Source organism: Phalacrocorax aristotelis, chromosome 30 (assembly GCF_949628215.1).
Source record: "Phalacrocorax aristotelis chromosome 30, bGulAri2.1, whole genome shotgun sequence".
Classification (NCBI taxonomy): Eukaryota; Metazoa; Chordata; class Aves; order Suliformes; family Phalacrocoracidae; genus Phalacrocorax; species Phalacrocorax aristotelis.
The window spans coordinates 240,951-252,186 of record NC_134305.1 but is presented as its reverse complement, the minus strand read 5'-3'; the positions used below and the strand labels follow the sequence as shown (position 1 = coordinate 252,186).

Here is an 11,236-nt window from a genome sequence, read left to right as displayed (position 1 = left end):
GTGGGACAGGGATGGGAACAGGGATGGGGATGGGGGGGACTGGGAGGGGGGTGGGGTGGGGATGGGGGGGACTGGGAGGGGAGGGGGTGGGGATGGGGGGACTCGGGTGGGGGTGGGGGGACTGGGAGAGGGATGGGATGGGGATGGTGGGATGAGGGGGGCTGGGACCGGGTGGGGACACGGACAGGGCTGGGGTCGGGATCATGGGGCTCAGCGCTGCGGGAGGGGGATCGAGAGGAGGTGATGGGACTGGGACCAGCCCCAGCCCGTCCCGGGGGCGGGGGGCCGGGGGTCAGCGCTGGCTGGGCTGTGGGGCCGGCTGTGGGGCCGGCTGTGGGGCGCAGAGGCGGACGCAGGAGGGGTCGCCGCCGCCCTCCGCCTGCAGCGTGTTGCGGTGGGGCCTGGAAGCGCAGCCCGAAGCGACGGTTCCCGCAGCGGGGGGGGGGGGGGGGGGGGGTGGGGGGCGGCGCGGGCCCCGCACGGCCTCGTGCCAGGCGGCGTGTCCTCGTGCCACACCAACACCTGCCCCGAGTGCAACGCCCGCGCTCCTGCCCTGGGGGTCCTCGTGCAACGCGAATCCTCGGGCAACACCCACCCTCGTGCAGCGCCCACCCTCGTGCAATGCAACCCCCTCGTGCAAGCGATGCCCACCCTCCTGCAACACCCACCCTGTGCAATGCAACCCCTCGTGCAACGCCCACCCTGTGCAATGCAACCCCTCGTGCAAGCGATGCCCTCCCTCGTGCAACGCCCACCCTCGTGCAATGCAACCCCTCGTGCAAGCGATGCCCTCCCTCGTGCAACGCCCACCCTCGTGCGCCCACCTCGAAGTAGTGGCCGGGATGGTGGCGACGAAGGCCGCAGGCTGCAGGGGACAGAGAGGGAGGCGGGGACGGGGACGGGACCGCCCCCCCCCCCCAGCCCCCACGGACCCCAGCAGCCCTCCTGTGTCCCCCCCCCCCCCCCCACCGGGTGGAGGGCGGGCGGCTGCCCCATCACCTGCGGGAGAGGAGAGAGGGTCAGCGTGGGGACATGGTGGGGGGGGTCCTGGCTGTGCCCCCCCCAAGCACTCACCAGCGGGTTTCTCTGCAGGTACGGGATAACCTGGGACCTGTCCTGGGAAGGGGGAGAAGAAAGAGGGGTGAGGGGGGTCCCCTAAAACACCTGGGTCCTCCCAGGGTGACACCCCACACACACACATACCCCCCCCCCCCCCAGGACTCACCATCGTGGGAAGGGGGTACGTGCCCTGCGGAGAGACGGGGCAGAGTGAGGATGGGGGGGGTTCCCCAGGACACCTGGGTCCTCTGCAGGGTGCTGGGGACCCCCCCAAAGCACCCTAAACCGCCCCCCCAGGACAAGCACGGGGGCACGTCCCCTGCGGAGGGCTGGGGCAGGGCTGGGGGGTCCCAGCGGGGCGGGGGGCTCCCATGGCGGTGACGGCGTCAGCTCCAGGTCCCCGTCCACGGTGACGGCCGCCGCCACCGGCAGCCGGGGCTGGAACTCATCCAAGCGCCTGCCGTTCACCAGGCTCTGGGGTGGGGGCGTTGTCGGGGGGGGGGGGGGGCAGATCCCCCAGCACCCCCCTCCGTGTGCCCCCCGCGCCCCCATATCCCCCCTCTGTAGGACCCCATATATCCCGTGTGCCCTTAGAGCCCCTTTGGGACCCCGCTGACAGCCCGTATGTCTCTACATCCCCCTCGGAGACCCCATAGACCCCGTGTGCCCATATAGACACCCCCCTCCTCTCCCCAGGGGACCCCAGATACAAATATTTGGGACCCCACAGACCCCTGTGTGCCCATATAGCACCACCGCAGCTCCCATAGACCCATATTTGGGAGCCACAATGCCCATATTCCCCCCACTTTGGGACCCCAGGTACCCCCGTGTGTCAATGCAGTCCCCTTGCAGACCCCATACAGCCCTTTGTCGTGCCCCATATAGCCCCCTGTGTACACATATACACCCTTTGAAACCCCACATATGCCCCCACCTGTGCCCTTCTAGCCCTCTCTTGACCGTATAGAACCCCCTCTATACACATACATTCCCCTCTGAGACCCCAGCGCACATATAAACCCCTTTGGGGTGCCATATACAGCCCCTATGGCCCTATAGCCCCACCACCACCTGGCTTTGGGGTGCCGTATACAACCTGTGCGCCCATATAGCCCCCTTTGGGACCCCATATACCCGGTGTGAGCCCATATATCCACCTTCGGAGCCCTATATAGCCCCCACATACCCTCTGTGTGCCTTAATACCCTCCTTTGAAACACAACATACCCTTTGTGCGCGCATATATCCCCCTCTGAGGCCGCATATGTAGCCGTATAGCTCACCCTGTGGGCCCCCATATAGCCCCCGTGTGCCCCTATACCCCTCTCTGGAACCCCCACATGCTGCCGCGTCCTGCTGTACCCACCCCTTTGCACCCATACGTGCCCTTCATCGCCTTTGGAAGGCCCTTATAGCCCCCGTGTGCCCATATACACCCCTGTGCGCCCACGTAGCTCCGCTCTGGGACCCCATATGCGCCACGTGGGCTCCTATATCCCCCCCTGGGACCCCATATACCACCCATAGGCACACACACGCTGCTTTGACACCCCATATATGCATATTTGGGACCGCATATAACCCCTGTGCGTCCGTATGTCCCCTCCTGGGACCCCATAGATGCCACGTGTGCACGTACCTCCTCCTTTGGGACCCCATATACCCTCCGTACGCACATACATCCACTTTGGGACCCCTTATATGCCATTTAGGTCCCCTTATACCCCCTCTGGGACCCCATATACCCCATGTGTGCCCATACATCCCCCTTGGAGACCCCCACACAGCCCCGGCGAGCCCCTGGGGCCCCCCGGGCCCCCCCCAAACAGCAGACGCCCCCCTTCCCCCAGCCCCACACCTGGTAGGCGTGGGGGGGGGGGGAGGCGACGGTGACGATGAGCTCGCAGGGGGTCCCGGGCGCGAAGGGCCAGAGGCCGCGGCGCTGCTCCCGCTCCCACCGCCCCCCGCTCAGCACCAGCCACCCCCCGGCCCCGAAGCGGGGGTTCCCGTGCAGCCACGCTGGCCCCCTCGCCAGGTTCATGTGGAACCTGCAACAGGGGGGGCTGCGTCCGTCCCGCTGTCCCCCCCAGCGCCGTCCATCTGTCCGTCCATCCCTTCTTCCCTCCCTCCCTCCCTGCATCCCCCTCGCCAGGCTCACCCCAAGCCTGGGGGGCACACAGGGCACCCCCATCTGTCCCCCAGCCCCCAGACTGTACCTGTGCCCCCCCATGTCCCCCCACGCTCCCCCATCCCTGTGTGGCCCACATCCCCCCATGTCCCTCCCCCATCCCCTCCATGACGCCCATAGCCCCCCGTGTCCCCCTGTCCCCACCACGTGCCCCCCATCGCCCCGTGTGGTTCATGCCCCGCCATGTCCCCATAGCCCCCCATGTCCGCCCCGTAACTCCCCGTGTCCCTCTGTGTCCCCCCATATCCCCCCCGTCCCCCCCTGTCCCCCCCATACCACCCCCACATCCCCCCCACCAAGGGGGTGTGCCCAGGGCTGTGCACACGCACGTGCAAGGGCACAGCAGGACCCCCCCACGCCCTCCCCAGGGTCCCCGCACCTGTCGGCGTGGGGGGACACGACACCCTGCATGAAGACGGCCACGTGGGGCCAGAGCCCCCCCCTCCGGGGGCCACGCAGGGCAGCGGCTGGGGGGAGCACAGGGTCAGCGGGGTCCCCACCCTGTCCTCGGGGGGGTAACAGGGTCCCCCAGGACCCCAACCCTGGGTCCCCACCCCGGGGGGGGGTGTGACGGGACCCCCAGGGACCCCAACCCTGGGTCCCCATGCCGGGGGGGTGTGACGGGACCCCCAGGGACCCCAACCCTGGGTCCCCATCCTGGGCGGGGGTGACGGGACCCCAGGGATGATACCAACCGGGTTGTAGGTGGGGAAGTAGCCGGGCGCGGGGACGAAGGGCACGGTGAGGGTGACGATGGTGGCGGTGAGGGTGACACCGGGCTGGATGTTACAGCCCCAAACCGAGGTGGGGGTCCCCCCTTCGCCCCACCCAGACACCTGGGTCCTCCACCCGCTCGGGGTGGCGGGGCAAGCCTGGTCCCTGGGGGCTCAAACTGGGGTGAGGGCGGGGCTGACCCACCCCCTGGGCACCTGGGGTCTCCCCTCGGTTTGGGGGGACCCTTTGCGCCCCAACACCCACCCCTGGAGGGCAGGTCCCAGGTGGTGGGGGCAGGGTCCGAACTTTGAGCTCCCCGGGTGTTGGGAGGGGACGGGGGGACCTGCCCAAGGTGGCACCACCCCAGACTCTGCCCCATGCCCGGGGGGACCCAGGCACCCCGGTGCCGGGTGGGGCCAGGACGGGCCCGACGTGCTGCGGGGTGGGGGGCACGCGTTGGCCTTCGTCCCTGTCCCCACCCCGGGGTCCCCATCAGCGATCACTGGGGATATGGGGACCCCCATCCCCACTGTAACGCCCGTGGGGGCCCCCTCCCCACGGCAGCCCCCCGCGCCCCATCCCTCCCCGCGCGGCCCGGGGACGCGGCGGGAGCGGGGACGTGGGGATGTGGGGGCAGCCCCGTTTATTGGGGGGCCGCGGCGGCCCTACAGCTTGGAGAAGGGGACGTCCTCGGGGCCCTTCTTCTCCATGGCCGCCTGCACCGACTTGAGGATGTCGTCGGTCTGCAGCATGCTCATGTTCCAGGTGGCCTGGGGGCGAGCGGGGGGACAGGGGTGGGGAGGGGGTCACCGCAGGGATGGGGAGGGGGTCACCGCAGGGATGGGGAGGGGGACACACCGCGGGGATGGGGAGGGGGGACACACCGAGGGGATGGGGAGGGGGACACACCGCGGGGATGGGGAGGGGGGACACACCGCGGGGATGGGGAGGGGGACACACCGCGGGGATGGGGAGGGGGGACACACCGAGGGGATGGGGAGGGGGACACACCGAGGGGATGGGGAGGGGGACACACCGCGGGGATGGGGAGGGGGGACACACCGCGGGGATGGGGAGGGGGACACACCGCGGGGATGGGGAGGGGGACACACCGAGGGGATGGGGAGGGGGGACACACCGCGGGGATGGGGAGGGGGACACCGCGGGGATGGGGAGGGGGACACACCGCGGGGATGGGGAGGGGGACACCGCGGGGATGGGGAGGGGGACACACCGCGGGGATGGGGAGGGGGTCACCGCGGGGATGGGGAGGGGGACACACCGCGGGGATGGGGAGGGGGACACACCGCGGGGATGGGGAGGGGGACACACCGCGGGGATGGGGAGGGGGACATACCGCGGGGATGGGGAGGGGGACATACCGCGGGGATGGGGAGGGGGACACACCGCGGGGATGGGGAGGGGGACACACCGCGGGGATGGGGAGGGGGACACACCGAGGGGATGGGGAGGGGGACACACCGCGGGGATGGGGAGGGGGGACACACCGCGGGGATGGGGAGGGGGGACACACCGTGGGGATGGGGAGGGGGACACACCGCGGGGATGGGGAGGGGGACACACCGCGGGGATGGGGAGGGGGTCACCGCGGGGATGGGGAGGGGGACACACCGCGGGGATGGGGAGGGGGACACACCGCGGGGATGGGGAGGGGGACACACCGCGGGGATGGGGAGGGGGACATACCGCGGGGATGGGGAGGGGGACATACCGCGGGGATGGGGAGGGGGACACACCGCGGGGATGGGGAGGGGGGACACACCGCGGGGATGGGGAGGGGGACACACCGCGGGGATGGGGAGGGGGACACACCGCGGGGATGGGGAGGGGGACACCGCGGGGATGGGGAGGGGGGACACACCGCGGGGATGGGGAGGGGGACACACCGAGGGGATGGGGAGGGGGACACACCGCGGGGATGGGGAGGGGGGACACACCGCGGGGATGGGGAGGGGGGACACACCGTGGGGATGGGGAGGGGGACACACCGCGGGGATGGGGAGGGGGACACCGCGGGGATGGGGAGGGGGACACACCGCGGGGATGGGGAGGGGGTCACCGCGGGGATGGGGAGGGGGACACACCGCGGGGATGGGGAGGGGGACACACCGCGGGGATGGGGAGGGGGACACACCGCGGGGATGGGGAGGGGGACATACCGCGGGGATGGGGAGGGGGACATACCGCGGGGATGGGGAGGGGGACACACCGCGGGGATGGGGAGGGGGACACACCGCGGGGATGGGGAGGGGGACACACCGCGGGGATGGGGAGGGGGACACCGCGGGGATGGGGAGGGGGGACACACCGCGGGGATGGGGAGGGGGACACACCGAGGGGATGGGGAGGGGGACACACCGCGGGGATGGGGAGGGGGGACACACCGCGGGGATGGGGAGGGGGGACACACCGTGGGATGGGGAGGGGGACACACCGCGGGGATGGGGAGGGGGGACACACCGCGGGGATGGGGAGGGGGGACACACCGCGGGGATGGGGAGGGGGACACCGCGGGGATGGGGAGGGGGGACACACCGCGGGGATGGGGAGGGGGGACACCGAGGGGATGGGGAGGGGGACACCGCGGGGATGGGGAGGGGGGACACACCGCGGGGATGGGGAGGGGGGACACCGAGGGGATGGGGAGGGGGACACCGCGGGGATGGGGAGGGGGACACACCGCGGGGATGGGGAGGGGGGACACACCGCAGGGATGGGGAGGGGGGACACACCGCGGGGATGGGGAGGGGGGACACACCGCGGGGATGGGGAGGGGGACACCGTGGGGATGGGGAGGGGGACACACCGCGGGGATGGGGAGGGGGACACACCGCGGGGATGGGGAGGGGGACACACCGCGGGGATGGGGAGGGGGACACACCGCGGGGATGGGGAGGGGGACACCGCAGGGATGGGGAGGGGGACACCGCGGGGATGGGGAGGGGGACACCGCGGGGATGGGGAGGGGGACACACTGCGGGGATGGGGAGGGGGACACACTGCGGGGATGGGGAGGGGGACACACCGCGGGGATGGGGAGGGGGACACCGCGGGGATGGGGAGGGGGGACACACCGCGGGGATGGGGAGGGGGACACACCGCGGGGATGGGGAGGGGGACACACCGCGGGGATGGGGAGGGGGACACCGCGGGGATGGGGAGGGGGACACACCGCGGGGATGGGGAGGGGGACACACCGAGGGGATGGGGAGGGGGACACACCGCGGGGATGGGGAGGGGGACACACCGTGGGGATGGGGAGGGGGACACACCGCGGGGATGGGGAGGGGGGACACACCGTGGGGATGGGGAGGGGGACACACCGCGGGGATGGGGAGGGGGACACACCGCAGGGATGGGGAGGGGGACACACCGAGGGGATGGGGAGGGGGGACACACCCCGGGGATGGGGAGGGGGGACACACCGCGGGGATGGGGAGGGGGACATACCGCGGGGATGGGGAGGGGGACACACCGCGGGGATGGGGAGGGGGGACACACCGCGGGGATGGGGAGGGGGGACACACCGCGGGGATGGGGAGGGGGGACACACCGTGGGGATGGGGAGGGGGACACCGCGGGGATGGGGAGGGGGACACCGAGGGGATGGGGAGGGGGACACACCGCGGGGATGGGGAGGGGGACACACCGTGGGGATGGGGAGGGGGACACACCGAGGGGATGGGGAGGGGGACACACCGCGGGGATGGGGAGGGGGGACACACCGTGGGGATGGGGAGGGGGACACACCGAGGGGATGGGGAGGGGGACACACCGCGGGGATGGGGAGGGGGGACACACCGCGGGGATGGGGAGGGGGACACACCGAGGGGATGGGGAGGGGGACACCGAGGGGATGGGGAGGGGGGGACACACCGCGGGGATGGGGAGGGGGACACACCGCGGGGATGGGGAGGGGGACACACCGCGGGGATGGGGAGGGGGGACACACCGCGGGGATGGGGAGGGGGACACACCGCGGGGATGGGGAGGGGGGACACACCGAGGGGATGGGGAGGGGGGACACACCGCGGGGATGGGGAGGGGGACACACCGCGGGGATGGGGAGGGGGACACACCGCGGGGATGGGGAGGGGGGACACACCGCGGGGATGGGGAGGGGGACACACCGCGGGGATGGGGAGGGGGGACACACCGAGGGGATGGGGAGGGGGGACACACCGTGGGGATGGGGAGGGGGGACACACCGCGGGGATGGGGAGGGGGGACACACCGCGGGGATGGGGAGGGGGGACACACCGCGGGGATGGGGAGGGGGGACACACCGTGGGGATGGGGAGGGGGACACCGCGGGGATGGGGAGGGGGACACCGAGGGGATGGGGAGGGGGACACACCGCGGGGATGGGGAGGGGGACACACCGTGGGGATGGGGAGGGGGACACACCGAGGGGATGGGGAGGGGGACACACCGCGGGGATGGGGAGGGGGGACACACCGCGGGGATGGGGAGGGGGGACACACCGTGGGGATGGGGAGGGGGACACACCGCGGGATGGGGAGGGGGGACACACCGAGGGGATGGGGAGGGGGACACACCGCGGGGATGGGGAGGGGGGACACACCGCGGGGATGGGGAGGGGGACACACCGAGGGGATGGGGAGGGGGACACCAAGGGGATGGGGAGGGGGGACACACCGCGGGGATGGGGAGGGGGACACACCGCGGGGATGGGGAGGGGGACACACCGCGGGGATGGGGAGGGGGGACACACCGCGGGGATGGGGAGGGGGACACACCGCGGGGATGGGGAGGGGGGACACACCGAGGGGATGGGGAGGGGGGACACACCGCGGGGATGGGGAGGGGGACACACCGCGGGGATGGGGAGGGGGACACACCGAGGGGATGGGGAGGGGGGACACACCGCGGGGATGGGGAGGGGGACACACCGCGGGATGGGGAGGGGGGACACACCGAGGGGATGGGGAGGGGGACACACCGAGGGGATGGGGAGGGGGGACACACCGCGGGGATGGGGAGGGGGACACACCGCGGGGATGGGGAGGGGGACACACCGCGGGGATGGGGAGGGGGGACACACCGCGGGGATGGGGAGGGGGACACACCGCGGGGATGGGGAGGGGGACACACCGCGGGGATGGGGAGGGGGACACACCGCGGGGATGGGGAGGGGGACACACCGAGGGGATGGGGAGGGGGACACACCGCGGGGATGGGGAGGGGGACACCGCAGGGATGGGGAGGGGGGACACACCGCAGGGATGGGGAGGGGGGGACACCGCGGGGATGGGGAGGGGGACACCGCAGGGATGGGGAGGGGGACACACCGCAGGGATGGGGAGGGGGGACACACCGCAGGGATGGGGAGGGGGACACACCGCGGGGATGGGGAGGGGGACACACCGCGGGATGGGGAGGGGGACACACCGTGGGATGGGAGGGGGACACACCGTGGGGATGGGGAGGGGGACACCGCAGGGATGGGGAGGGGGACACACCGCAGGGATGGGGAGGGGGGCGGGGAGGGGCGCAGGGATGGCGCCGTCGCGGCGATGGGGACGCCGTCGCGGTCAGGGAGAGGGGACAGGGACCACGCCGGGGGGGGGGGGGGGGGACCCGGCCTTTGGGGCTGGGCGGGGGGGTCCCGGCCGGGCGGGGAGGGGGCCGCTCACCATGTAGCGGAGGCTCTCGGGGACGGGGTGGTCCCGCGAGTAGAGCAGGTTCACCTTGGTGCCCTGCACGGCCACGGGGCTGCGGGCCGCGACGGCGGCGGCCACGTCCAGGGCTCCCTGCAGCAGCGTCGCCTTGTCGGGGAACACGCGGCTGCGGGCGAAGAGGGGCTGCCAGCGGGGCCGGGCGCCCCCAGGACGGGGGACCCTTCCCCGGGGCGGGGGGCGGCCGTACCTCACCAAGCCGCAACTCTGCGCTTCGGGGGCCATCATCTTGCGGGCGGTGAAGGCCAGTTCGTTGACGAGGCTGCCGGGGGTGGGGTGGTTGTGGGGTGCGATGGGGTCCCCCCCCGAGGTCCCCTCCCCTGCCACCAGCCCCTCGGAGTGTGTCATCCCCCCCCCTCACCCCCTCACCCACCTCTGGCTGCCCACGATCTTTGGGAGACGCTGCAGGGTGCCCACGTCAGCCGCCAGCCCGATGTCCACCTCCTGCGGGCATGGGGACACGTGAGGGGACACCCGAGGGGACATGTGAGGGGACACACGAGGGGACACAGGGATGCGGGAGGGGCCGTGGGGATGGCCAAGGGGCTCCAGGGACATCCGTAGGGTCACGGGGATGTCCGAGGAGCCACAGGGACACCCAAGGAGCCACCAGGATGTCTCAGGCTCCTCAGAGACATCCAAGGAGCCACAGGGACATCTGAGGGCTCTTGGGGACATCCAAGGAGCCACAGGGACATCTGAGGGCTCTTGGGGACATCCAAGGAGCCACAGGGACATCTGAGGGGTCTTGGGGGACATTCAAGGAGCCACAGGTACATTCTGAGGGGTCTTGGGGACATCCCAGCAGCCACAGGGACATCTGAGGGGTCTTGGGGGACATCCAAGGAGCCACAGGGACATCTGAGGGGTCTTGGGGGACATCCGAGGGGTCTTGGGACATCCAAGGAGCCACAGGGACATTTGAGGGGTCTTGGGGACATTCAAGGAGCCACAGGGACATTCTGAGGGGTCTTGGGGACATCCCAGCAGCCACAGGGACATCTGAGGGGTCTTGGGGACATCCAAGGAGCCACAGGGACATCTGAGGGGTCTTGGGGACATCCAAGGAGCCACAGGTACATTCTGAGGGGTCTTGGGGACACCCAAGGAGCCACAGGTACATTCTGAGGGGTCTTGGGGACATCCAAGGAGCCACAGGGACATCTGAGGGGTCTTGGGGGACATCCAAGGAGCCACAGGGACATCTGAGGGGTCTTGGGGGACATCCGAGGGGTCTTGGGGACATCCAAGGAGCCACAGGGACATTTGAGGGGTCTTGGGGACATTCAAGGAGCCACAGGGACATTCTGAGGGGTCTTGGGACATCCCAGCAGCCACAGGGACATCTGAGGGGTCTTGGGGACATCCAAGGAGCCACAGGGACATCTGAGGGGTCTTGGGGACATCCAAGGAGCCACAGGTACATTCTGAGGGGTCTTGGGGACACCCAAGGAGCCACAGGTACATTCTGAGGGGTCTTGGGGACACCCAAGGAGCCACAGGTACATTCTGAGGGGTCTTGGGGACATCCAAGGAGCCACAGGGACATCTG

General features: G+C 71.3%; 2 protein-coding genes and 1 long non-coding RNA gene across 3 annotated transcripts; all 3 read right to left on the bottom strand.

The window, feature by feature from the left end:
• Window positions 1-934: 934 nt before the first annotated feature.
• On the bottom strand, window positions 935-2,373 carry LOC142049029 (uncharacterized). The gene is made up of 3 exons (XR_012657607.1): window positions 1,226-2,373; window positions 1,075-1,116; window positions 935-999 (listed from the first exon to the last, which is right to left on the bottom strand). It is a non-coding gene; the product is annotated as an uncharacterized LOC142049029 (long non-coding RNA).
• A 262-nt stretch (window positions 2,374-2,635) lies between these two features.
• Window positions 2,636-3,963, bottom strand: LOC142048977 (uncharacterized). The gene is made up of 2 exons (XM_075076326.1): window positions 3,547-3,963; window positions 2,636-3,384 (listed from the first exon to the last, which is right to left on the bottom strand). Exons 1-2 carry the CDS (start codon window positions 3,854-3,856, stop codon window positions 2,771-2,773), a joined length of 924 nt encoding a protein of 307 aa, XP_074932427.1. The 5' UTR covers window positions 3,857-3,963; the 3' UTR covers window positions 2,636-2,770.
• A 619-nt stretch (window positions 3,964-4,582) lies between these two features.
• Window positions 4,583-10,257, bottom strand: LOC142049028 (delta(3,5)-Delta(2,4)-dienoyl-CoA isomerase, mitochondrial-like). The gene is made up of 4 exons (XM_075076393.1): window positions 10,058-10,257; window positions 9,875-9,946; window positions 9,643-9,793; window positions 4,583-4,734 (listed from the first exon to the last, which is right to left on the bottom strand). The coding sequence occupies exons 1-4, from the start codon at window positions 10,240-10,242 to the stop codon at window positions 4,630-4,632; spliced, it is 513 nt and encodes a 170-aa protein (XP_074932494.1). The 5' UTR covers window positions 10,243-10,257; the 3' UTR covers window positions 4,583-4,629.
• Between the last annotated feature and the right edge of the window lie 979 nt (window positions 10,258-11,236).

Coding starts and splice junctions, on each gene's coding strand:
- LOC142048977 (XM_075076326.1), bottom strand. CDS start 3,856: ATGGGGACCCAGGGTTGGGGTCCCTGGGGGTCCCGTCACACCCCCCCC. Junction 3,385..3,546: donor GCCCTGGGCACACCCCCTTG/GTGGGGGGGATG, acceptor TGGTGGGGACAG/GGGGACACGGGGGGCTATGG.
- LOC142049028 (XM_075076393.1), bottom strand. CDS start 10,242: ATGTCCCTGGAGCCCCTTGGCCATCCCCACGGCCCCTCCCGCATCCCT. Junction 9,947..10,057: donor AAGATCGTGGGCAGCCAGAG/GTGGGTGAGGGG, acceptor CACCCCCGGCAG/CCTCGTCAACGAACTGGCCT. Junction 4,735..9,642: donor CCGAGAGCCTCCGCTACATG/GTGAGCGGCCCC, acceptor GCTCGCCCCCAG/GCCACCTGGAACATGAGCAT.